General features: G+C 44.1%; 1 protein-coding gene across 1 annotated transcript in view; it reads right to left on the reverse strand.

Moving 5' to 3' along the window:
• Positions 1 to 26,877, reverse strand: part of POLR2B (RNA polymerase II subunit B) — a 575,272-nt gene that overhangs the window by 484,968 nt on the left and 63,427 nt on the right. Inside the window, exon 5 of the mRNA XM_073594755.1 lies at positions 20,410 to 20,629. Within this exon, the coding sequence (XP_073450856.1) occupies positions 20,410 to 20,629 (220 nt within the window). The remainder of the gene's footprint in view (positions 1 to 20,409; positions 20,630 to 26,877) is intronic.

A 26,877-nucleotide genomic window follows, 5' to 3' on the forward strand; every position in this document is an offset into this window, starting at 1 on the left:
CCAGCCAGGTGTCCAAGTGAACACTGATGATTTTGCCATGCTTGATTTTATTTCATTTGATTTTTACTGAAGACTTACTATCGTCCATTGCGGCCCAGTGCAACCTCTATGCACAGCAGTACATAGTAAGCAACCCTGGTTCTAGTTACGCCCGTCCCTTTGAGTGGAGAGATCTTACCATAGAGGAATTCAAAATTTTTTTAGGCCTAACTTTTACTATGGGACTCACAAATAAAAACAAATTGTACTCCTATTGGTTTACCAACCCCATCCACCACATGCCAAACTTCTAATCCATTATGCCAAGATCAAGATACCTTAGGATAATGCAGTTCCTCCACTATAATGACAACACCCAGTGCCCTCCCCGAAATGACCCAGCTTTTTACAAATTTAAAATTCGGCCACTCAAATTATTTCTCTGAAAAATTCCCCCATTTATATACCCCCGACCAGAATATCTCCGTGCATGAGTCCCTTGTAAAATTCACAGGCGGGCTGGGAATCAAATAGCTTATCCCCAGCAAAAGGGCCCGATATGATGTTAAAACGTACAAACTTTGTGACCGAGCCAAGGAGTACATCTATGCCTTCCTGGTGTACAAAGCGAAGGACTCCCAACTGCATCCCCCTGAATGCTCAGAGTATATTGGAGCCAGCGGAAAAGTTGTTTGGGAGCTTGCACTCTTTGGAAAGGGATACCATCTTTATGTGGATAATTTTTATATGAGCTTACCCCTCTTCTGTAATCTTCCCCGGAGGGACACCCCACCATGTGGTACAGCAAGAGCTAATAGAAAGGGCTTCTCGCAAAATCTCATCAATGAAAGGCTACGACGAGGGGAGACAGCGTCTTTGCGGAACCAGGAGTTATGGGCTGTCAAGTGGAGGGACAGACGAAACATCCACATGCTCACATAAATCCATAAAGACACATACAGTGGGGCAAAAAAGTATTTAGTCAGCCACCAATTGTGCAAGTTCTCCCACTTAAAAAGATGAGAGGCCTGTAATTGTCATCATAGGTATACCTCAACTATAAGACAAAATGTGGAAACAAATCCAGACAATCACATTGTCTGATTTGGAAAGAATTTATTTGCAAATTATAGTGGAAAATTTTGTCAATATCAAAAGTTCATCTCAATACTTTGTTATATATCCTTTGTTGGCAATGACAGAGGTCAAATGTTTTCTGTAAGTCTTCACAAGTTTGTCACACTGTTGCTGGTATGTTGGCCCATTCCTCCATGCAGATCTCCTCTAGAGCAGTGATGTTTTGGGGCTGTCGCTGGGCAACGCGGACTTTCAACTCCCTCCAAAGGTTTTCTATGGGGTTGAGATCTGGAGACTGGCTTGGCCACTCCAGGACCTTGAAATGCTTCTTACGAAGCCACTCCTTCGTTGCCCGGGCGGTGTGTTTGGGATCACTGTCATGCTGAAAGACCCAGCCACGTTTCATCTTCAATGCCCTTGCTGATGGGAGGTTTGCACTCAAAATCTCATGATATATGGCACCATTCTCAGTCGTCCTGTTCCCTTTGCAGAGAAACAGCCCCAAAACATGATGTTGCCACCCCTTGCTTCACAGTAGGTATGGTGTTCTTTGGTTGCAACTCAGCATTCTCTTTCCTCCAAACACGACGAGTTGTGTTTCTACCAAACAGTTCTACTTTGGTTTCATCTGACTTTCTCCCAATCCTCTTCTGGATCATCCAAATGCTCTCTAGCAAACCTCAGACGGGCCCGGACATGTACTGGCTTAAGCAGGGGGACACGTCTGGCACTGCAGGATCTGAGTCCCTGGCGGCGTAGTGTGTTACTGATGGTAGCCTTTGTTACGCTGGTCCCAGCTCTCTGCAGGTCATTCACTAGGTCCCCCCGTGTGGTTCTGAGATTTTTGCTCACCGTTCCTGTGATCATTTTGACCCCACGGGGTGAGATCTTGCGTGGAGCCCCAGATCGAGGGAGATTATCAGTGGTCTTGTATGTCTTCCATTTTCTAATTATTGCTCCCACAGTTGATTTATTTACACCAAGCTGCTTGCCTATTGCAGATTCAGTCTTCCCAGCCTGGTGCAGGTCTACAATTTTGTTTCTGGTGTCCTTCGACAGCTCTTTGGTCTTCACCATAGTGGAGTTTGGAGTGTGACTGTTTGAGGTTGTGGACAGGTGTCTTTTATACTGATAACAAGTTCAAACAGGTGCCATTAATACAGGTAATGTGTGGAGGACAGAGGAGCCTCTTAAAGAAGATACAGGTCTGTGAGAGCCATAAATCTTGCTTGTTTGTAGGTGACCAAATACTTTTTTCACCATAAATTGCAAATAAATTCTTTCAAAAATCAGACAATGTGATTGCCTGGATTTGTTTACACATTTTGTCTCTCATAGTTGAGGTATACCTATGATGACAATTACAGGCCTCTCTCATCTTAAGTGGGAGAACTTGCACAATTGGTGGCTGACTAAATACTTTTGCCACACTGTACGTGGAAGTCCCCAGAAGAAATGGCCCAATCCAGCTTGTGTCCACTACTATAATTTGTTTATGGGGGGAGTGGACTTCAATGATCAGACAATTGAACCCTACCTTCCCACAAGAAAATCCCACCATTGATATAAAAGAGTGTCCATTTATTTTTCAGTTTGGCCATGTATAACACTTATGTTATTTACCAAAAATCTACCGAGACCCCTGTATCCAATCTGCATTACCAAGAACAAGTTCTCTCCACCCTTTTGTACCCTGAAGGCCCACCAGAAAATATTTGCTCCAATTCCGTGAGCAGACTCCACGAACGCCACTTTCCTGAGAAAATCCCCCCCCCCCCCCCCGAAACAGGCCACAGGCGTCAGAAGAAATTATGGGTGTGCTCCTGAGGAGGAGTTAGAAGAGACACCACGTATTATTGTTGTCCCCAATGTCCTTCCCAACCAGGCCTCTGTATAGGTGACCGTTTCTGCCGTTACCATACTTCTCTAAATTAGGGAAGTATGGTAAACGTAATTCTCATTTCCTGTCATCTTCCTCTACACCCCTCGTACCACTGCACTGCACTGTACATACCTCTACCTTCTCCGGAACCGACCCTGGCCTGTTATACGACCAAGCTTCTGCCTAACGCTAAACATACCTCTGCCTTCTCTGGAACTGACCCTGGCCTGTTATACAACCACGCGTCTGTCTAACGCTAAACTGTACCTACCTCTGCTTGCGCTGGAACTGACCCTGGACCATTTGGCCACGTTTTTTACCTGCCTCTTGGACTGATCTTTTACCCTGCTATGCTAGTGGGAACACAGGGGTCTCACATATGTGAGGGGCTCCAGAATTGTTTTTCTGGATGAAGAAAGGATTTGGGTAGGAGAAGCCTCTACCCCTGTCCCCATTCTTTCCTGGCCTGCTACTTGGGCCATGTTCCTGCTTACTACCAGGACCAATATTTTGGTACTGCTGGCAATATCTCTAACTGCAATGACCCTGGACTGTATATGGACAGTATCCCTGCCTGTATTGACTAAGGACAATGCCATTCACTGTCGCTGGCCACGTCCCTGCCCGCTGCCTGGATCAGGGCTCTCCTCCTGTGGACAACTGCACTACTAAAACCACGGGTAATCTTTTGTTTACCCTTTGCTCAGCAGAATGTATTTTAGCGTGTAATTCTTGGTATGTACATGATATGTGTTAGAAATATGAAGGGCCTGCAAAAATCTGATAGATTGTAAGGAAATTAGATGCGTAATGTATGTCGCTAGAACACCCGATGGTGCTCATTGGATGTTGGGCCTCTAGGTGGCCAGGCTGCGTAAAAGTCTCACATGTGGTATTGCAATACTCAGGAGTAGCAGAATGTATTTTGGGGTGTAATTTTTGCTATGTACATGCTGTGTGTTGGAAATATCTTATAAATGGACAACTGTGTAAAAAAAAAATTTAATTTTTCCACATTTTCCAAAAACTTCTGGAAAAAAAAAATGAACCGTTCAAAAGACTCATTATGCCTCATAGATTATACGTTGGGATGTTTGCTTTCCAAAACGGGGTCACTCTGTGGATGTTTCCATTGTCCTGGTGGTCCAGGACCTTCAAAAGTGTGATAGGTGGTTGAGAGATTAGATGTGTAATTTATGCTCCTAGAATGCCTGAAGGTGCTACTTCAATGTTGGGCCTCTGAATGTGGCCAGGCTGTGTAAAAGTCTCACAGGTGGTATCGCCATACTCAGGAGTAGCAGAGTGTATTTTGAGGGTGTCATTTGTGGAATGCACATGCCATGTGAGAGACATAACCTGTTATAGTGACAATTTTGTGTGAAAAAAATCTTAATTTTGCAAAGAATTGTGGGAAAAATTACAACTTCAAAAAACTATCCATGCCTCTTACTAAATACCTTGGAATGTCTTTCCAAAAAGGGGTCATTTGGGGGGTATTTGTACTTTCCTGGCTTGTTAGGGTCTGACAACATGATAGGCCTTTATTACATCAGATGTGATCAATTTTCAATAATTGGCACGATCGCTTGTAGACTAACTTTCACAAAGACCAAATCATTTACACTGATTTGAACTATTTTTTACAAAAAAGTATACATTTTAGTCAAAATGTATTCAGAAAATTACTAATTTGCAAAATTCTATAATAGAAATTTAGAAAAATGCATTTTTTTTTTTTTTTACAAAATTTTTCGGTCTTTTTTCATTTATAGTACAAAAAATAAAAAACCCAGGAGGTGATCAAATACCACCAAAAGAAAGCTCTATTTATGTAAAAAAAGGATGAAAAATTCATATGGGTACAGTGTTGCATGACTGAGTAATTGTCATTCAAAATGTGAGCATTGAAAGCTGAAAATTGGTATGGTTAGGAAGGGGGTTTAAGTTATTTCTCACACTGAATAGGCATACTTGACATTACACCCAAAACACATTTTGCTACTCGTCCTGAATACGGTGATACCACATGTGAGACTCACAGCCTGGCCACATACAGAGGCTCAACATGCAAGTAGCACCTCCAGGCGTTCTAGGGACATAAATCACACATCTAATTTTCTGACTACCCATCACATTTCTGAAGGCCCTGGCGCACAAGGACAAAGGAAACACACACAAAATGACCCCATTTTGGGAAGCAAACACCCCAACGTATATTCCATGAGGCATTAGGAGCCTTTTGAACATGTCATTTTTTTCAACAAGATTTTGGAAAAATGTGGAAAGAAAATTAAAACTTTTTGCACAAAGTTGTCAATGCATAAGAGATTTCTAACACAGCTTGTACAAAGCAAAAATGACACCCCAAAATACATTCTGCTACTCCTGAATATGGCAATACCACCTGTGTGAGACTTTCACACAGCCTAGCAACAGGGAGGCCCAACATCCAAGGAGCACCATCGGGTTTTCTAGGGACATAAATTACACACAAATTCCTGAAAACCTACCACATTGTTGAAGGCCCTTCATATTTCTAACACATAGCATGTACATACCAAAATACATTCTGCTAAGCAAAGGGTAAACAAGAGTTTACCTGTGGGTTTTAGTAGTGCAGTGGTTCACAGAGGAGGAGCATTGGTCCAGGCAGCAGGCAGGAATACTGTCTATAGTCAGTACAGGCATAGATATTGTCAGCACAGCCAAAGCATTGATCTAAGTAGCAGGCAGGGATGTGGGCAGCAGCGAAAGGATCGTCCATGCAGCAGGCAGGAATACTGTCCATAGTTCTTAAAGGCAGCAGGCAAAGATATGGTTAGCCCAGCCCAAGTACTGGTCCAAGTAACAGGCACATGGTCCATAAAAAGTCCTGGGTCAGTACAGGCACAGATATGGTCAGCACAGGGGATCCTTGCTGATAGATCAGGGCAGTGACACTTTGTCTTCTTGTACTATAACCTAATATTTTCTCCCTTAAGACTATAGATATTGTCTGTGTATTAGGTAGACTTTTAATGCTTCTTTAATAAATGTTATTATATTTAAGCTTTCACTTCTGGCTATAAGAATCCTTATTTAACCAACCTCACATCTTATGGTTAATAATTCATAAATGTACGTTTAGAACGGCAAGAGTGGCGACCACGAAGGGACTTGAACCCACAATCTCCAGCTCCGGAGACTGAAAGTATTTAATATAATACCAAAATTTTTTGTATTAGAGATTAACGTTATGAGGGGGAATTGAAGCTGAGTCAGCTTATCCAATCTATCTAGGGAAAAATATAGGTAAATTTTTTTTTTTGTGTTTTTATTAGTGGGTAACTCTAAGGAGAGAATATACACCACAGATATTTTGTGAATTTTTTTTTTTTTTGTTTAATATCCCAAAATTATACTTGAAAATAGTACTTTGGATGTACCCTTAGAAACCGGTAAAATTTGAGGGGGAGGAAGTACAGATTGGGGAAATATTCTGTTTTGATTTTTTTCTTAATATTGTTGTTTTATGGAAAGAGGACGCTGAAAGAGTGGTCCTTCGTTTTGTGGAAAAAAATAATAATTTATTTTTTTTTTTCTCTCATAATTAATAATTTTTTTTTATTGTATTATTTTGGTTTTTGAATTTTTTTTTTTTTAACTGGTTTAGTTTGATGCTTTAGGTCTAAGACACAAAAACGTGTCTAGGTTGAAACAGGTTCATAGGTTTCGTTGGTAGTCAAATTGTATGTCCACTAAAAGGAATGATATTGGTTTATGGACATTGAAACTAACCTACTAAGGAATTTTTTTTTTTGCTTTGTTTTGCATTTTTTTTTTTTTGGTTTGCCTTGCTAGTTGTTTTAACTGTGGGAATTTATAAGCAGTAACATTCTCATTGTTGTCAGTTAAAGTACAAAACGGTGGACGTCTTGGTACTGAATCTAATATCTGATAAAGATTATTAATATAGTATAGCATACGCTATTATACAATATTTTGACAAACTCAAATTGTTGTATCTTGGTTTTTTTTTGTTTATTTGGCAGTTTTTTTTTTTCTTTAAACTAAGTTGCCTTTAACAGAGATTGATGTAAACACGGCTGTGTTTACCATTCTATTGTTGCTATTGTCTATGCTGTGTAGGCTACAGGCTATTGTTAACGTGTCTCCATTAAGCTAAAAGATTGTTTTATAGAGATCTGAAAATATATTCTATTTTCCTAACTTTACTATATTTTCTGAATTGTATTTGAGTTTCTGTTTATTGTCTTTTTCTCCCTCCTCCTATACGGTAATCTCAAAATTGACTGTATAGTACAAGGGAACAGTTAACGTAATTTACCTTACAATTTCTGCATATTAGTTGTTAATAATGGCAGCCATGTCCTGTCTAGAAAAGTTTGTAGCAACGTATACTCTAAAACATAAAAGCAATGAATTTGCCTGTGATGCTAAACTGCATTTATCCCCTTGGGTATATGTGCAGGAATTATTTGAAGAACACTTTAAAACAACCAAAAAGAGTAAAAAACTCAAAAGTTTAGCTGTAGCAGGCATGTATGCGGCTTGTATGGCTATGAATGCTAAAATACAGCAATTGGAAGATATAGTCAATAATAAAAATATTACAATTTCAGAGAGGGAAAAGGAGAATACAGCTTTACATAACCAAATACAAACCTTAACCACCCTTAATCAAATGGTTAATGCCTCACAGGAGGAAAATGTTAAAAATTGCAAATTGGCTCAAAACGAAGTGGTACAATATAAAAACATGCTAACTAAAGTTGAGACTGAACTGGACCACATAACGATTGCATACAAAGTAGTCCAAAATCAGTTACATGAAGCTAAGCAAGGAAAAAGTATAGATCACACACATTGCACGCAGAGTCACAGTTGCTACAAACAATTTCAATGCTTAAAGGACAGGCGGCTGTGGCTAGCAGATGTGAACATACTAATGCTACAGCACCTACTTGTGCCTATGAAATTGGGGACACAGAGGAATATGAAGAGTACTGGGGAGAGGAAGATATGGGTCCTAATTCTACTTTTCCTGTGGCAATGGGAGAAATCGCAGAGCCACAGGAAAATCGAGAAGCCACCATAGGCACAGACCCACCAGACAATGGGGACCAGCTATCCACAAGTGAGGAGCAAGACAAGTTCCCCATCATGGGTAGGACCCAGATCTTCTCCTCTCCTGAAGGAAATCAAACACTTTTGGGGTTTGATAGTGAAGGGAATGAGGTAAGCTCTAAAGTATATCCAATTCAACCTGTAAAAACCCTCATGAGTGTGGCTGATTTCATCGGCAAAATTAAAACGAATGAACACATTACTTCACATGCGAACAATGTACAACAGAGGTGTGCGCTTTTAGGTGTGGAAAGTCCTAGTGACCAGGTTAAGGTGTTACAATTAACCCTTGACGCCCACACCTGGAATGCACTCCCAGATCAAATTAAGGAGGGCAAAGGTAGCTACCAAGCAACCGTAGCAGAATTGCAAAAAGTCATAAACCCCGCAGCTATAGGTTTGATGGTGGCCTATCAAATTACACAAAGTAATGAGGAAAACCCTTTAGTGTATGCCAATAGATTGTGGGCAGCATATAACACTAACAATGGTAATACCACTAGAGAGGACATGGAATATAAGAATTTATTAATTCATAATGCCCATCCAGCTATTCGCATAAAATGTGAGCATTTGATAGATCCAAGAAAACACAGCTATGAGGAGGTCATTGGATTAATACATAGATCATTCCATGCCATTCAAGCATATAAACAGCACAGGCTTAAGGAAAGAGAAGAGAAACAGCTGTTTAGGAAGGTGGCTGCATTACATTACATAGAAGGCCCCCACACCCCTGGAGAATCAAATCCTCCATACAACCCTAACTGGGACAAAAGTTTACAAGGGAGGGGTAGGGGATATAGGGGGAAGTCAGGTTACAGAGGCAGAGGAAGGGGAAACTCTTATAGCCACCCATCAGAGGGCAAGCATATCAGTGAGACACAAAGAGCTCCTACTTATGCAGAGTTACGACAACAATTACAGGCCTTTCAAGGAGGCCCTGGAAAGGAAGTACAGGTAGCTTCTCAGACAGAGGCTGACCGTCGTCAATGGTGACAACCACAAGGCCCCAAAATTTTAGCACCTATTTCTCTGGATAGGTGTGGGCGCCCTGTAGTCTCAGCATTGATTAGGGGCCGTCAATGTACTGTGCTTCTAGATACGGGTGCGGCCATTTCAATTATTCATGACAAAGATCCCTTAAACTCAACACTATCTTCAGGAAAGCCGTTGAATCTCCAGAGCTTTGCTGGACATAATGTTGAGTCTGCCTTGTCCAAGCCACTGACAATCCAAATTGGTGAGTTATCCCTAAAACAGCCAGTAGCATTAATGTGTTTGCCAAATGAAACCAGCCTCCTGGGTTCAGACTTCTTAATTCCCAATGGATGTATGTTAGATCTGACCAACCTTTTACTATTGCAAGGGGCTCCGACTGATCAGGGTAGCACCATAGTGATACCTGATTCTCACACAATTGCAGCCATCAAACTCAACGATTCAAAATATAACATACTGGAGATCATTAAAGATCACCCAGAACATCAGCTTCTACAGCCGGTGATAGAAAGACAGCAGGGATCTTTTGCAACACATAAACATGACTGTGGAAAGGTAAATACGGTGATACACATCAGTGGGCCAGACCCACCTCCGCAAAAACAATACCCCTTTCCACAGGAAGCTATCAGCTACATACAGGAAACCATAGATTCACTGCTTGACCAAAAGGTCATCAGGCCATGTGTGTCCACAACAAATGCGCCAATATGGCCAATTCGCAAAAGTACTGACAATTCGTGGAGATTAACAATTGATTACCGCAAATTGAACAGTGTTACAAACAATTGCGCCCCCACAGTTGCATCTGTCCCTGATGTTTTGAGCATGTTGAATCCCAAACACAAATATTTCACCGTATTGGATATATCGAACGGTTTTTGGTCATTACCTTTGTCAGAAGAATGTCAATACAAATTTGCATTTACGTTTCTGGGAAAACAGTATACGTTCAATTCTGTCCCGCAAGGATTCCATAACTCTCCTACGTTATTTCATGCAACCATGAGAGATATTTTAATTGATTTTTCTTCTCCAAAGAATCTTTTCCAGTACGTTGATGATCTGTTGCTAGCCACATGCAACAAAGAAGAGCATTTGCAGTTATTGGAGGAACTTCTGCAGATCCTAGGAAAGGCGGGACTGAAGTGTAATCCCATCAAGGCACAATTGTTGAAGGAATCTGTGTCTTTTCTTGGGATTACAGTGACAGCAAACGGGCGTAAGATAGCAACCGAAAAGGTAAAAGCCATTCTACAATTACCTCTGCCAGTGAGCATCCCTACTCTGAGATCTTTTCTAGGATTGGTAAATTATTCACGGGCTTTCGTCCCTGATTTTGCCCAAAAGTCTGCACCTCTGTATGATTTGTTAAAAAAGGATACCCAATGGCACTGGACTGAGCAACACACCAATGCAGTGCAGGAGCTTAAAGAAGCTTTAGCGCAAGCGCCAGCGTTAGCCAACCCAGAGTACCAACTGCCCTTTCACATTGAGACTGCCATATCAGAGACAGCCATGTCAGCTATTCTGTCACAGGAAATCCATGGGCAACAGAGACCCATTTCATATGCATCTAAACTTTTGTCTCCTGTGGAAATGAAGTACTCTCTATGTGAAAAACACCTCCTAGTTACGTTTTGGGCAGTGAAATACTTCACGTACATCATAGGGCTTAACCCAGTCATCCTGCACACAACGCACACTCCCACTAAATTTTTACTTACAGACCGAGTGAAGGATGGCAATGTATCCAATGCCAGATTAGCCCACTGGGCACTGTTGCTTCAAGACCGAGACATTAAAGTCCAACACACAAATAATCCGTCCACTAGGGCCCATGGCCTCCTTTACCAGGGAGTACCACATGAATGTGAGATCACCCCCCAATCATCTGCGCAACAATTCTTTAGACCTTTGTCAGCAAAGGAAACAGTCCCTGAAAACGCAGTCCAAATTTTCACAGATGGATCATGTTTTTACGTGGAGGGGTCCCCACATGCAGGATTTGGAATATACTGTATCAATCCACAAGCAAAAACCCAAACATCAATCTTTCGGTCATGTCAAGTCAAATCAGCACAATTTGCTGAGATGGCTGCAATCGCTCATGCCCTAGAACTGATGAAAGGGGACCAAGAAATTGTTTTATACTCAGATTCTGCGTGGGTCTGTAATGCTCTTACAGAATTTCTGCCCTTCTGGCACACCCACCAGTACATGTCCTCAGATGGGTCTCCACTTAAACATGCATCCCTGTTGAAATATATTGTATCATTGGTGCAAAAGTTGCCAGTCAAACCATGGGTGTGCAAAGTAAAAGGTCATTCAGGTACTGCCCCATACTGGGAACAAAATGAGGTGGCGGATTGCTTGGCCAAACAAGCAGCACAGGGAGGGGAGATCTGGGAAATTCCTTCGAATTTGCCGGACCCAGTCTTGTGCCCCATTGTTTGTGCCCTCACAAAATCCTGCATAGAAGTTCCGGATATTTCGGACATACAAAGGCAGGATGATAACATTAAGGAAATCATGCAAAAACTGCAAAATGAGACTGGGGAACTCTCTGAGGGGAATACTTTGGCAAAGTACATAAAACACCTCAAATTATCAGAAGATAAAAAGGTATTGTTGCATCAGGGAGATGAAGTAACGTGGGTGGTTCCTGAAAAATACCAGAATGAAATGATTTACATAGTGCATGACCTGCCTACTGGGGGTCATCAAGGGTCAGAGAAAACAGGTGAGCGGCTCAAGAACATAGGTTGGTGGCCTTCCATGATGACAGATGTGAAGCAGTATTGTGACAATTGTATTGTCTGTGCACAGGTTAACCCCGCACCAAGGAAGATCAATGCCCCTTTACGAATCCGACTGAAAGAAGGGCCATGGAATGCCTTGCAAATGGATTACATGGGACCCTTGCCAGTCACTTCTAGAAACAACCGATACATTTTGGTAGTCACAGATTTATTTTCGAAATGGGTAGAGATTTTCCCAACCAAAAGTAACACTGCACAAAATACGGCTAAGATTTTGGTGGAACAGGTGTTCAGTAGATGGGGGCTCCCAGCATCAATAGAGTCAGATCAGGGGACCCATTTTACGGGAAAGATGGTAAAAACTTGCCTAGAGATGTTAGGGGTGGAGCAAAAGTTTCACATTCCATATCACCCAGAATCTTCAGGTCAGGTTGAAAGAGCCAATCGGCAGATTAAGACAATGCTAAAAAAAATTTGTCCACATCAATGGTAAGAACTGGGATAATCTGTTGCCATTACTGGCCATGGCCATCCGAGCAACTCCCTCATATGCTACCCGGTTGACACCCTTTGAAGTGCTGACAGGTAGACAGATGAGACTCCCTGAACATCTCTGGCTAGAGATGCATACCCCTACAATAGACAGACTGTCAATGGACCAATACCTCCTTAAACTCCAAAAAGCGTTAAAAAAGATCCATGTATTTGCAGCAGCACAAATGGGGAAAAGTCAAAAGAAAGCCAAGGCGTATTTTGACAAAGGGGTTCGAGAATGCACTTGGGCCATAGGAGACCGAGTTATGTTCTTGGAGCTACGTCCCCTGGATAACAGTTTATGTCAAAAATGGAGAGGCCCATTTTCCATTATTGATAAGTTAAGTCCTTCTGTATATAAAATCAGAATAGAAGCGGGCAAAAAGACACAAGATAAATGGGTTCATGCGAACCAACTGAAACAGTTCCATGGAGCCAAAGAAATCAACTAAAATGTGCTGCTTTCTTCCCTTTTAGAGCCATGAAGTCGATGTGGATTGTTATCCTGCTCCATCTGTTCGGACATACCAAGGGAGAGGAGACTGGACCACTCATCAGCGTGATCGTGGAGAAGAATCCGGTCTACTGCATAGAGGGGGAATCCGTCTTATTGCCTGTGGCCATTGTAGGAACTGTGGGGAAGCAAGTTTATTGGTGGAGTCCCATTGATAATCATTTAGTCTGGGTTAATGGCGTTGCTGGGAATATCACTGACTACCGGGATAGAGTCATGAGCTTTCAAAACGGATCCTTGTTGATTCAAGAGACACGGTTGAGTGATGCCGGAGAGTGGAAATATTCTTTTGTTATCTCCATCCCCTTGGCCAGCAACACACATGCATCCACTCTTCAGTACGTCCCAGGAAAAGTTACTTTGCATGTGTCCCCAAAGAGTAACACCACCCCTGCTTCTACAAATTTGCCCAAAACTACAGCTGCAATCCCGTATTACAAACCAACATCATTGGAATGCCCATCATTGCAAGAGGGACCACCTAGTGGCCTAACGGCAACATCAATCCCGGGAATATTGTTCAATAATGTGAAGTTCATTCTGGTACCTGTGGTACTTAATTTGTCCCAGTGGAACATGGCTGAATTCGGCTCATGTGCCCGGACAAATGTGTCTTTGTTTTATTCTTCCTTGCTGGTAGATTTGATTGCCTCCCATGCAAGCCGAACTCATGATCCATTTGCAGAACCAAACCTCACTCCCCACAGGGACATTTTCAGATCCAGAAAGTTAAAGGGCTTGGACAACATACTTGGGTCCATCCCAGGACTTTTTGGATCTGGCATGTCAATTTGGAACCGAGCCGATTTGTCAGCGACTCGCAGGCATATCGGAAATTTTGAACAGAAAGAGGGTCGGCAAGTGCTGAAACCGATTCTGCAGGGTGTTGAGGGGCTTGCAGAGGAGGAAAGGTTTACGGTCTATAACATGAAAGACATTGCCCAGTTGTTTGAAAAAACACAACAGAAAATAAACGAAATCATAAATATAAATAATAAGAAAGCTAGAGAGGATGGTATGGGCAAAGAGGTGATATGCACGGAATATGGGAATTTTGTTTTAACCAAAGTCACTAATGTTATCAGAGATATTCAAGCAGGTAAAATCCCTGATATATTAAAAGATACAGACCTTACCCAATGGTATTGTACTCACACTAATATTAGTGGTGGAATGAATGTACATTCTGGAGACAAGTGCAAACCTTTGCCGGTTTCCACAATTCGAAACATAGGGATAGTGACACCACACCCCAATAGAGGGCCATTTGCTTGCAAGAAGAGCCAGTCGCTGTGCGCCTACCGTGACCTGATGTATGTGTCCTTCACCATGTCACTGCCAGTGTTCCATCCCCAAGACGACTACTTTAACACGATGGCGTCCATACACTCCCTCGGGTACCTCGAAAACGACGTGTACAAGGAAAGGTTGCACCTCCCCGAAATGCTCATTCAAGTTCAAGGGCGATGGAAAGCACCACACACTGCCTGCTGCACTGTCAAAGACAATAGGTACTTATGCCGTTGTGATGTGTTCGAAATTGACACTCCAGTCTGTGGTCTAAGCAATGACCCGGATCCCACAGCCAAAGTAGCCAGGGACCCCCAACTGGAAAGTCCACGCCAACCACCTCAAGAAACTAGTCCAAGTGAGATGGAAGCTAACTGCCCCGTGAAGTTGTCAAAATGGAGAACACCCAGCACAAGGGTCACCTACCACATGGATGGACTGTACTGTGTCGTTACCAACCACCAGACATTTCTCTATGGGGGTCAGTCATGTCCGATACCCTATCCAAATTTCTGCTTCATTCCACATGAGTACACTATTATTGGGGAAACGGTAGTAACCCCCATACCAGTGCTAACAGAAGACTATATCATTGAGAGTCCCCCTGATGTCCCAGATCCTAGAAACTACATACCCCATTTTAATATAAAAATTGATACTCTGTCAGTAAACCTTCACAATCTGCTTGCAAGGAAGGATACACATATAATTCAAATCAGTAATGATATGGTGAAAACAGGGAAAAGGTTAAATGAACTTTTACATGATGGGGATTTCAGCTTAGTCACCACTAGGACCTGGGTGGAAATGGGGATAAAAGGTCTTCTCATATTGCAGTGTGGGATACTGTTATTTATGACGGGCATGGTAATATATCTGGGCCGACTTCTAAAATGGCAGAGGGAGAAACTCAACTCACTAATGGAGATTAGACATAAACAATTACTCAGTTAAGTGTGGCCTCGTCTCATCTGTCTCAACTTGCCACAAGGGTTCATCTGTTGCCTTATGAGGAGTTTATGAGTAATCTCCATTAGCAACTGAGAATATCTGTATATAGATGTGTATATATATATATATTTGGATAAGAAATAATAGTAGTGTGTATGTGACAGGGTTTCAGTAAAGGGGTAATTTAGCTAGATGTGAATACGCGACAGGATCTGGCTGAAAAGAGCTAATGCATTTAACAGCTACTTGTAGTATGCGAGAAGGATGTGCTGGGAAGACAATCAGCTGATTACGTATATTTGATGTTCAAAGGGTCAAGGACAGATACCATCTGAAGTTTAGTTGTTACAGGGCCAAATTCATTAGGTCAATAAAGGCCTTTGTATTCCTCCATGCTAATCAACCATTTGTCCATTTCAAAGGGGTGTTTGAAAGGAGGAGAATATTTCTTTCATCTGTTCAGGAAAGGAGGTTTTGCCCTGGCTAAGGCCATGCATAAGTTAAGTACCCCTTTCAAGAGAAGGTGATGACTTTCACCTTAATCCCTCTTCAAACAACTTATCCCCAGCTCGTTACCACAACAGGAGGAAGTTGCCCAAATTAGGAGATACACCTGGTGGGAATAGAGGGCTAACAGAATAAACCAATCAGATTGGCCCTATTCAATTCAATGAGAGATGGGCCTATAAGAAGGTATTCCAAAGAGAGTAGTAGGGAGAGGAAAACTGACCTGGGCCCAGGAACATTCATAATATAGGTAATTATCAGAGCATCTTCCAGCACTTAAAAGGTATACCTGCTTGTCATGTTTGTTTGTTTACCATTTGTATTGTAATGATTATACTTTGTCTTCTTGTACTATAACCTAATATTTTCTCCCTTAAGACTATAGATATTGTCTGTGTATTAGGTAGACTTTTAATGCTTCTTTAACAAATGTTATTATATTTAAGCTTTCACTTCTGGCTATAAGAATCCTTATTTAACCAACCTCATATCTTATGGTTAATAATTCATAAATGTACGTTTAGAACGGCAAGACAGGGTATGTAAACTTACGAGCACAACTGTATCCAAGTATACAAGCCTGTATCAATTCAAATGGATCTGATCAGTCAATCCCTTGATTCATTTAAGAACCATTTTTTGGGACTAAAGATCTGAGGCTCAGAGAGCTCAACAAAACATGTCCATCCACTTTGCAGACACTGATAAAAAAATTGAAGCACTTCCTGTATGAGAGGGGTTTTATAGGGGATCACTTCCTGTCTAAGACTGTCTACCAGTGTCCATTCACCTAGAGATGGCGTATAACCCAGTAGGTAATGAATATTAGCTCAACTATGTGTCCCAGGATGTATGATAAAGAAAACATGGTTTTTGGTTTTATATTTCAGGAAAGAAAAAAAAAAAAAAAATGTGGAATATGTTCTTTTACAATGATAAATATATCTAGGACATGGTATTCAATATATATACTATATACCATGAAGACCCTAATCTCCCCACGGTCACAAAAAAAAAAAAAAAAAAAAAACTGCGGCCATGCAGCAGTGGTGTATTTTGGTTTTGTGCTGCCCTAGGCAAGACTAAAATTGGGTGCCCCATCTAAATTTGTCCTTTAGGGGTGGCTATTTGGGGTCTCTGGTGGCTGTGCGAGGTCAATGGCGGTTGTGCAGGGTCCCTGGGGGCCTGTGGGGTCATAAAACCCCCCCCCCCCCACTAGTCTTCCACAGTGCTCCCCCCGCCCCCCAACTTCCCCTGCCACAGTGCTTCCGCCAAACTCTTTACTAGCGTGAGGGGGGTAGAGACAACCCCAGTGTCTACACTCACCTCACACCCCGGCCCTCACACTCACCCCATACACACCCAGTGCCCAAACTCACATGTCTCTAGAGGTCAATTATTGGCTGGTCTGCACCCAGCATCTCTGCAGCGAGGATCTGGAGCCAATTCAGATGACTGCTAGGGGGTGCCGATGCATCTTACCCCCACCCTGGCTCTCCTGCACTTACTTCCAGGATTGGATCGGAAAGTACGCAGCGAGCAGGGCAAGTCTCTCCTCCTGACTCCTCCTCCCTCCTTACAGCAGCAGCCACAGGTTAGGGAGTAGGATGCGGCTATGGAAGGGGGGGGGGGGGGGGGAGGAGCCACGGCCATGCCCAATCCTAGTGCGAGGCAGGGACAGTGCAGGTTAGGAGGGCAGGGTCTCTTGTTGCTACTGTCAGGTCTGGCGTGGATCGGTGGAGTCAGCGACAATGTTAGGAATGGGATGTTGCTGGGATGACGAGGGGGCAACGCCACCCCCCCTGAAAACAGGCTTGTTTGCCTCACAGTACATATCCCTCTGCCCACCTGGCCGCATCATTCATGCAGCGTTTTGTGAATGGGGGAACCACAACTACTGTCTGCTTGCTACCATTGGGGATGATGGCTTGAAGTTCTTAACCACTTAAGGACCAGGCCTCTTTTTTAGATGTGTTGTTAACAAGTTAAAAACTTTTTGCTAGAAAATTACTTAGAACCCCCAAACATTATACATTTGTTTTTTCCAACACCCTAGAGCAGGGGTGTCAAACTCAACTTCATCGTGGGTCACATCAGCATTGATTGTCCTCAAAAGGGCCGGTTGTATCTGTAAGATTAGATGTCCAGCGCATCCCCTCCCCTTACATTAGATGTCAAGAGCCATCCCACCATCAGAAGTTAAGTCCCCTACTCTCCCTAACATCACAGTACACCCCCTTTCCTTATGCTGCTGCTGGGAAGAAGCTGGATGCATTGCTTGAAAGCAGAAAGTAGGGGTCTGGAGGAGGACCAGAGGAGGGCTGGAGCTCTCCTGCAGCTGCAGGAGAAGTGTGAGGGCCACATGAAATGGCCCGGAGGGCCGTATTCGGCCTGCGGGCCTTGTGTTTGACACCTGTGCCCTAGAGAATTGGCGGTCGCTGAAATACTTTGTCACACCGTATTTGCGCAGCAGTCTTACAAGCTCACTTTTTTGGAAAAAAAATACACTTTTTTGTATTAAAAAAAATAAGACAACAGTAAAGTTAGCCCATTTTTTTTATATTGTGAAAGATAAAGTTACACCAAGTAAATTGATAACCAACAGGTCACGCTTCAAAATTGCGCCCGCTCGTGGAATGGTGACAAACTTTTACCCTTAAAAATCTCTATAGGCAACATTTAAAAAATTCTACAAGTTGCCCATTTTGAGTTACAGAGGAGGTCTAGGGCTAGAATTATTGCTCTCGCTCTACCAATCACGGCGATACCTCATGTGTGGTTTGAACACCGTTTTCATATGCAGGCGCTACTCACGTACATGCGAACTCGGCGGGACGGGGCGCGTTGTAAAATAAGAGAAAACTTTTTTTTTCTTTTTTTTTTTAACAGTTTTAAACATTGTAAACATCCCTTGTAATAGAAAAAAAAGCATGACAGGACCTCTTAAATATGAGATCTGGGGTCAAAAAGACCTCAGATCTCATATTTACACTAAAAATGCATTAAAAAAAAATAAACAGTCATTTAAAAAAATGATTTAAAAAAAAAATGGCCCTTTAAGAGCTATGGGCGGAAGTGACGTTTTGACGTCGCTTCTGTCCTGCAGTGTCATGGAGACAGGTGGGGGCCATCTTCCCCTTGCTCATCTCCATGCACAGCCAGTGAAAGGGCCGGATCGCTTACCGGAGCCGTTGGCAGCAGCGGAGGGCACCGGAGCGCGGCGGGAAGAGGGGACCCTCTCCTGCCGCCGATAAAAGTGATTTCGCTGCAAATCCGCCGCAGAGACCACTTTTATCTTGTAGCCGACCGCCAGCCGAACGCGGGGATACCAGGGTTATGGCAGCACAACGATATACGTCCTCAAAGTGAGGACATATATCGGCATTCGGCAAGTGGTTAATGAACTACCAAGGCACTGGTGAGCGCTCTGGGGAATTTGAGGCTGTCATTCAGTAACTGGCTGCCCGTACGAGGTATAGCTACACAGACAATATGCAGGAGCCTGAGACTGCACCTGTGATCTGCTGATAGCAAAATACTTTACAGGCTGTTGATAAATAAGGCATTTTTTTTTACCTGCAATAAGATGTGCATTTTATTTTTTTATAACTGAACCTTTGACTAATAAGAAGATACCAGTATATTTTTCTGATAAGTTTGTTTTTTTAACCTTTAAATGATTGCCATTCATGCTGTCCACCATCGCAGCATGATGTTTACCTATAGCCTGGTCAATAAATGGTTTCTTTTCCTCCTCTCAGTAAAATAGTAAGGCCAACATCTAGAGTTTGGAAACATTCCGGCAGTGCAATTTCTGCTGAGAGCAAAGCTGCAATTTGCAAATATAGTGAGAATAAATTCTTTTACAAATGCTACAAGGATGACAAAACACATCCTTGCATGTCAGAGGTGCCCTGACCTCCGATTCTTACAAAATACTTTATGGAATTAAATGAGGATCACCATAATGAAAGTGCAAGTAGAACCTTGGGCAATCAAAACATTTTTTTACACCATGGCAGAACACTGCATTGTGTTAAAAATCAGCCAGTTGCTGTAAAAGGATTGTTAATATTTTCATGTCACCGAAAGCAATTTGGACTAAAATGTTAAGATTCTTCAGAACGAGAACAAGCCTAAGTGGTAAACAAAAACAGATTATGGAAAGAAGAATAGACAGAAAGCAGGTAATCCCCCTACTACTAGTGGTAACAATGCCACACAGCTTCCCTGGAGCAGAGGAAAAAAAAAAATCAGCAAGAGAGCAGCATTTTAAATGCGCCCCCCCCCCCCCCAACATACTTGGGCAACCAGGTTGTCAGGGGTCATGCCACATCCGAAAAGAGCCACCCTTTCAACCGCATCATATGTGGAAGTGCTTCCACATGTGCACACCCAAGTGACTACCAGGCTACAGAGTAAACAAGCAGAGCTCACATTACCAAGGAAAGCAAGACAGAGGGGATGATAGAAAGTAGTATATAGCTCTCCAGCATAACCAGGCACTTCATGCCACCTTTGCACTTCAATCTACTGACCACGGGGGCATTTCACTCAGGGACACTGAACCAGGGTGGCATGGGGTAGGGAGTTCTTCAACCTTGTACACAAGTAGGCAGTGATTTCTTATTTTTAGAAAAGACAGACCAATATTATACATACCTCCACGATCTTCAAAGATGCGCTTTAGGGTTTAAAAGGCTAAAATGCATTGCATGCCTGCTTGAAAATTACAATATCATAAAAAAAAAAAAAAAAAAAAAAAAAAAAAAGTTAAGTTTTACCTTCTCAGACCCATTAATGATAAAGTAACCTCCTGGGTCTAGTGGACATTCATTTAGCTCACATAGATCACGATCAGTAAGGCCATTCAAGAGGCAGTATGTAGAACGCAACATTATTGGTATTTTTCCAATAAAAGTTTTCTGATGCTGAGTTTGAATCTGTTCCTCCCCTTCTTTTATGACAGTCTTTGTGATATCAACGTAGAGAGGGGCAGAATACCTGTATTGGAATTCAAAACAAAGTTTATCTTTATTACATCTTCTCAAGTCTTTCTTAAAAACACACAGGAAAGAAGGTATGACCTACACCCCCATCCTCCCCAACACTACAGAGGGAGTTATGATCAGAAAACAAACATGACTATATATAATACTTAATTACAATTTTTCTTTACTGTGGATACTATGATAATACTTCACAACAATCATAAGGTTTTACAAAATCTTGCTACAGCTATGTTGCTGCCAAGAACACAAAAGTGAAGAAAAAAAATCCAGATTTAAAGCCAATCTCAGCATTTTCTTTCAAACTAAAAAATAAATAAGTAAAAAGCACTCCCACCCTTGTGCATAGACCATACATGCAATGCATGCATTGGTCCCGCACATGTACAGTATCTCACAAAACACCCCTCGCATTTTTGTAAATATTTAATTACCTGTTTTCATGTGACAACACTGAAGAAATGCTACAATGTAAAGTAGTGAATGTACAGCTTGAATAACAGTGTACATTTTCTGTCCTCTCAAAATAACCCAACACAGCCATTAACCACTTCAATACAGGGCACTTATACACCTTCCTGCCCAGACCAATTTTCAGCTTTCAGCACTGTCGCAGTTTGAATGACAATTGCGCGGTCATCCAACACTGTACCCAAACTAAATTTTTATCAATTTGTTCCCACAAATAGAGCTTTCGTTTGGTGGTATTTGATCACCTCTGCGGTTTTTATTTTTTGCTAAACAAATCAAAAAAAGACCGAAAATATAAAAAAAAAAAAAATAAAAGTTTTGCTTTTGTTTCTGTTAAAAAATCGGAGTTACTTACCGGTAACGTCCTTTTCCAGGAGTCTTTCAGGACAGCACCATAGAGAGACCCTGGCTCCTCCCCTTCTGAGGAAACACCGCCTTCAACTTTTAGTTTTAAATCTCACCGCTCCCCCCCGGCCCCTCAGTTCTTCAAGAGGACCTCCGGTTAGCTGGGGAGACACAAGAACACGTCATAATAACTCTGATCTTACCTGACGTTCTTCTGCGATGAAATCTTCACGAATGTCCCTAAAGTAGGGTGGGTAACTGTGCTGTCCTGAAAGACTCCTGGAAAAGGACGTTACCGGTAAGTAACTCCGATTTTCCCATTTACGTCTTTCAGGACAGCACCATAGAGAGGATGAGCGAGCACCTTACCTTAGGGTGGGACTACTGCCTGCAGAACCTTACGCCCAAAAGCCTGGTCTTTTGCTGACAGAAGGTCTAATCTGTAGTGTTTCACGAACGTGTCGAATCCGGACCACGTTGCCGCTCTACAGATCTGTTCCAGAGACGCACCAGCCCACTCGGCCTGAGAGGTCGCCACTGCCCTAGTGGAGTGTGCCCTGATACCCCTAGGGGCTTCCATCCCGCTAATTATATAAGCCTGGCTGATGACTAACCTTAACCACCTAGCTATGGTGCGCCTAGAGGCTCTGCCTCCCTTCCTGGTTCCTGAAAATAACACAAAAAAGGAATCAGATTTTCTAAATGGTTTTGTATCCTCCAAGTACTGCAGGACACACCTTCTTACATCTAGTTTATGAAACCTATGTTCCTGTTCCCTCACAGGATTCACACAAAAGGTGGGCAAAATAATCTCCTGGCCTCTATGAAAAACCGAGGCCACCTTAGGCAAAAAGGCCGGATCGGTTTTAAAAACTACTCGGTCCGGAAATATCTGAAAAAAAGGTGCCCTAATGGAAAGGGCCTCGAGTTCACTTACTCTTCTAGCCGTAGTGATTGCCACCAAAAACACCGTTTTGAGGCTAATCCATTTTAGCGTACACGTCTCCAATGGCTCAAAGGGTTCCCCTGTAAGCGCTTGTAAGACCAAAGAAAGATCCCAAATCGGGAAGGGGGATACCCTCAAAGGTCTCAGCCTACTCAATGCTTTAAAAAATCTAATGATCCAAGGATCGGAGGCTAGTTGTCTATCCAGAAACACACTCAAAGCGGAAACCTGTCCCTTCAGGTGCCAAGGGCTAACCCCTTGTCTGCCCCTACTTGCAGGAACTCTAAGACCGCTATAGGACTGTGAACATTAAAGGCAGTTTCTGTGCACCAGCTATTAAAACGTTTCCACGTTTTTTGGTAGATAGCCTGGGTTTCTTTTTTCCTGCAATTTAGGAAGGTCTTCACTAAGCTATCTGAGAAACCCCTGCTCCTTAGCAATTCCTCCTCAGTAGCCAAGCCGCGAGGCAACAGATTGGCCCCTGGGAAAGGAGATTCTCCTGAACTGGCAAAAGCCAGGGGGGTTCCGCTGCCAGACTTCTCAGGATGGAGAACCAAGGCCTCCTGGGCCAATGTGGCGCAATCAGAATGAGGGTCGTGTTTTCCAGCTGGAATTTTCTTAGAATGGCTGGGATTAGAACGGGTGGGGGGAAGGCATAACACCTGTCGAAAGCCCAACTCTGAGCCAGTGCGTCTACCCCTAGAGCTCCATCCCACCTGTTTAGAGAGAAGAAAAGATGCACCTTCCTGTTCTCTCTCGAGGCAAAGAGGTCTATGCATGGCCTTCCCCATTTCTGGGATATTGCCTCGAAAACCCCCTGGTTCAGGACCCAGTCGCCTTCTTTCAGCCGTTTCCTGCTGAGGAAATCTGCCACCAGATTTTGCTCCCCCTTCAGATGCACTGCCGAGAGGGATAGGACGTTCACTTCGGCCCATCTGAGAATGCTTTCTACCAGGGTCCACAAGGGTCTGCTTTTGGTACCCTCCTGCCTGTTTATGTAGGCTACCGCTGAAGAGTTGTCCGACCGGACTCTCACATGCTGTCCCTGCAGTTCCTTTTGAAAGGCTCTGAGTGCCAAGGCTACTGCTCTCAGTTCCTTCCAGTTGGAGGATCTTCTTGCGTCCTCCTTCCACCAGACACCTTGAGCCACCCGGTCCTCCATATGCGCCCCCCAACCCATGCCACTCGCATCGGTCGTGACGCACCTGGACACCGGCAGAACCCACTCCAACCCCTGTGAGAGATTGGCCTCTTTTCGCCACCACCATAGGGATCTCTTGACCTGACCTGGTATAGTTATCAGGGAGTCCAAAGACCCCTGACTGTGGTCCCAAATACTCAGGATGAAGAGTTGTAAAGGGCGAAAGTGTAACCCTGCCCATTGAACTGCTGGGAGTGCAGCCGACAGTAACCCCAAGGCTGACATAGCCTTTCTTACTGATATTTGTTGGCTGCCCTGGAGTGACAACATTGTTTTGTCTACCTTCAGGATCTTCTCCCTTGGCAGAAAGACTTTCTGTTTTGTTGAATCCAACAGGTAACCTAAAAAGATTACCTTTTGCGATGGATTCAGATTGGACTTTTCCAGATTTAAGAGCCAACCTAGCCCCTCTAGAATGTTCCTTGTAAACTGCAGGTCCTGCGACAGTTGTTCTGGGGAAGAGGCAAAAAGTAGTAGATCGTCTAAATATGCGATCACTGAGATGCCCTTGACCCGTAGGAAAGCCAAGACTTCTACCATGACTTTGGTGAAGATGCGGGGGGAAGAGGATAGCCCGAAGGGAAGGGCCCTGAACTGCCAATGAACCGTCCCTTCTCTGGTATTTACTGCCAGTCTGAGGAACTTCTGACACTGATCTGCAACGGGAATGTGCAGGTAGGCATCCCTCAAGTCTATCGATGCCATGAAGCAGTTTGGAGGAAGGAGTGTTTTTACCGAATAGATAGAGTCCATACGGAACCTCCTGTAGGTGAGCGAGACGTTCAGAGGCTTCAGGTTCAGGATGAGCCTGAACTTCGCCGAGGGTTTGCGCACCACAAAAATGTGGGAGTAAAAGCCTCTGCCCGTCTCTCCCTCTGGAACCCGAACTACTACCTCCTGTTCCTCCAACTCCCGGAGGGAGGAAAGGAGAGCCGCTGACCTCTCTGCACATTTCGGTAGCGTGGTTACCAGGAGTCTGCATGGTGGAGGTTCTGCAAACTCTAACCTGTACCCTCTTATGACTTCCAAAATAAAATGGTTGGAGGTGATTACCTCCCACTGTGGAAGGAAGGCCCCCAGTCTTCCTCCCACCGTTATTCTGTCACTTAGTTTTTCTGGGCTGTTCAGGAGGGCGAAAAATAGCCCCCCCACGCCCTTTCCCTTTTTGTCCCCACCCCTTTTTCTGTTGATCAGATTTTGGGGGGTCCAATTTCTTCCAGGGCCGAGACTTCCTTTTAGTCTCTGCCGGTTTCCTTTTAAAAGGAAATGCCTTTTTTCTGTCAGCCGTTCGATCCAACACGGCTTCCAGACCTGGTCCGAAAAGCAAGTCCCCCGTGAGAGGAATGCCGCAAAGTTTAACTTTGGATGCGGTATCTCCCTGCCATGTTTTAAGCCATAAGGCTCTTCTTGCCGAATTGGACAATGCGGCTGATCTTGCGGACGTGCGCACCGATTCAGCCGAAGCATCTGCCAAATAAGCTATTCCTTTAAGAAGCATGGGAAAAGACGACAGGATTACTTCCTTAGGCGTTCCTGCCTCTATGTGCGCTTTAATCTGCGTCAGCCAGTACTCCATGTTTCGTGCCACCACTGTGGACGCCATGGCGGGTTTAAGGTTCCCTTGGAAGGAGTCCCAGGATTTTTTCCAAGAGGGAATCTATCCTCTTATCCATGGGATCTGGGAGTGCCCCCATGTCCTCAAAGGCCAAGTCAGTGTGCCTGGAGACCTGCGAAAAGGCTGCGTCTAGCTTGGGGGACTTGTTCCATACCAGCGCCTCCTCTTCTGCAAAGGGGAACCTACGCTTAAGTGCTCTTGAAAGGAAAGGTTTCCTTTCAGGATCTTGCCACTCTTTTTTGATGGCGTCGACCAAGACCTCATGGATCGGAAACACCTTCCTTTTATGTTCCCCTAGTCCCTTGTACATCTGGTCATGGAGTGATAGCTTCTTCCTTTCCTCCTGGATTCCTAAGGTGGTATGAATAGCTCCTAGGAGCTCCTCCACCTCTTCCAGGGAAAGTTTGTAGCGAGAGGATTTTGTGGATTCCCCTTCCACCTCCTCTCCCTCTGATTCCCCCTGGGGATCAGAAGACCCGCTATCAGGCTCTTCCTCAACCTCGAGTCTGGTCCCTCCTGGATTTTCTCCACTTCCCGAGGGAGCATCCATTAAGGCCTGAGGTACACTCTGCTGTGCTGGTGGGGAAACCACCTGCGGCTGTGGCAACTGAAGACTAGAAAAAAGTGCCTTAAAAGTCTGCACAGTATTAGAAAGCTCCTTAACGGAAGCTGCTAACTCTGAAGACTGCTCCCCAGACTGCTCTCTTACTAACCCCTCTATACATTCCCTGCAGAGGGGCTTAGCCCAAGATTCCCCCATCGTGATTCTGCATGAGGGGCATTTTCTCTTGGTACTGTGGGGCGACTTGCTTTTCTCTGAAGCTTTGCCCTGTAAAATAAGTTAAAGAGAGGGAGCAATCAGCAAACTTATCCACCAGCACTGCCACGGAGGACCACCAGGGGTGCACTTCCCGGGACCGACCACCACCAGGGACCCAGTCACAACCCCTTCCCCTCCTCACCACCAAGGGGAGATCTACACCTGTGGAGCTTACAGGAAGCGGTAAGGGAACACCACCCCAGGGTTCCTCTTACCTTGGAGTGGCTGGTGCAGGATTCTCCTGGAGCGGTTCTTGAAGCCTCTGCTTCCGACATCTCCTTAGAGCGTAGTGGTGTTCCAAACCCCTGTATGCTGTCCCTACAGCAGGTCAGAGGCAGCACCAGCCGAACGCGCGGTCCGTTTTCATCACCGCGACCGGAACCGGAAGTCACGGGTCAGACGGAAACACTGACCTCCGCCGGAAATGACGTCACCCGCCCTCCGACCCAGCGCTCAGAGCTCCCACGCTGGCTGCAAGTGCAGGGCGGTCTCCTGTGCCTCCGCCTATGCCACTGCTAGGCACAAAGAAAACGGCCCCCTCCGGCTTACCGCTTCACTAAGAGAAGCTGGAGGAACGTGATGTGCAGTCTTCTAAGGTACCCAGCCACACTCGCCTTTTAGACTGCAGCCTTTAAAATAAAGTGAGCAGGAGAGAGACAGAGAGAGAGAGAGCCCGATCACCCCCCTCTGCTCAGCCTGCAATTAGCTTCAGCCTCCCTGGCTGTTTAGCCCTGGTCCCTTGCGATGTCTCCCCACCGGAGGAAACACCTGAACTGAGGGGCCGGGGGGGAGCGGTGAGATTTAAAACTAAAAGTTAAAGGCGGCGTTTCCTCAGAAGGGGAGGA

The sequence above is a fragment of the Aquarana catesbeiana genome, linkage group LG01 (assembly GCF_042186555.1).
Source record: "Aquarana catesbeiana isolate 2022-GZ linkage group LG01, ASM4218655v1, whole genome shotgun sequence".
NCBI classification, from domain to species: Eukaryota; Metazoa; Chordata; class Amphibia; order Anura; family Ranidae; genus Aquarana; species Aquarana catesbeiana.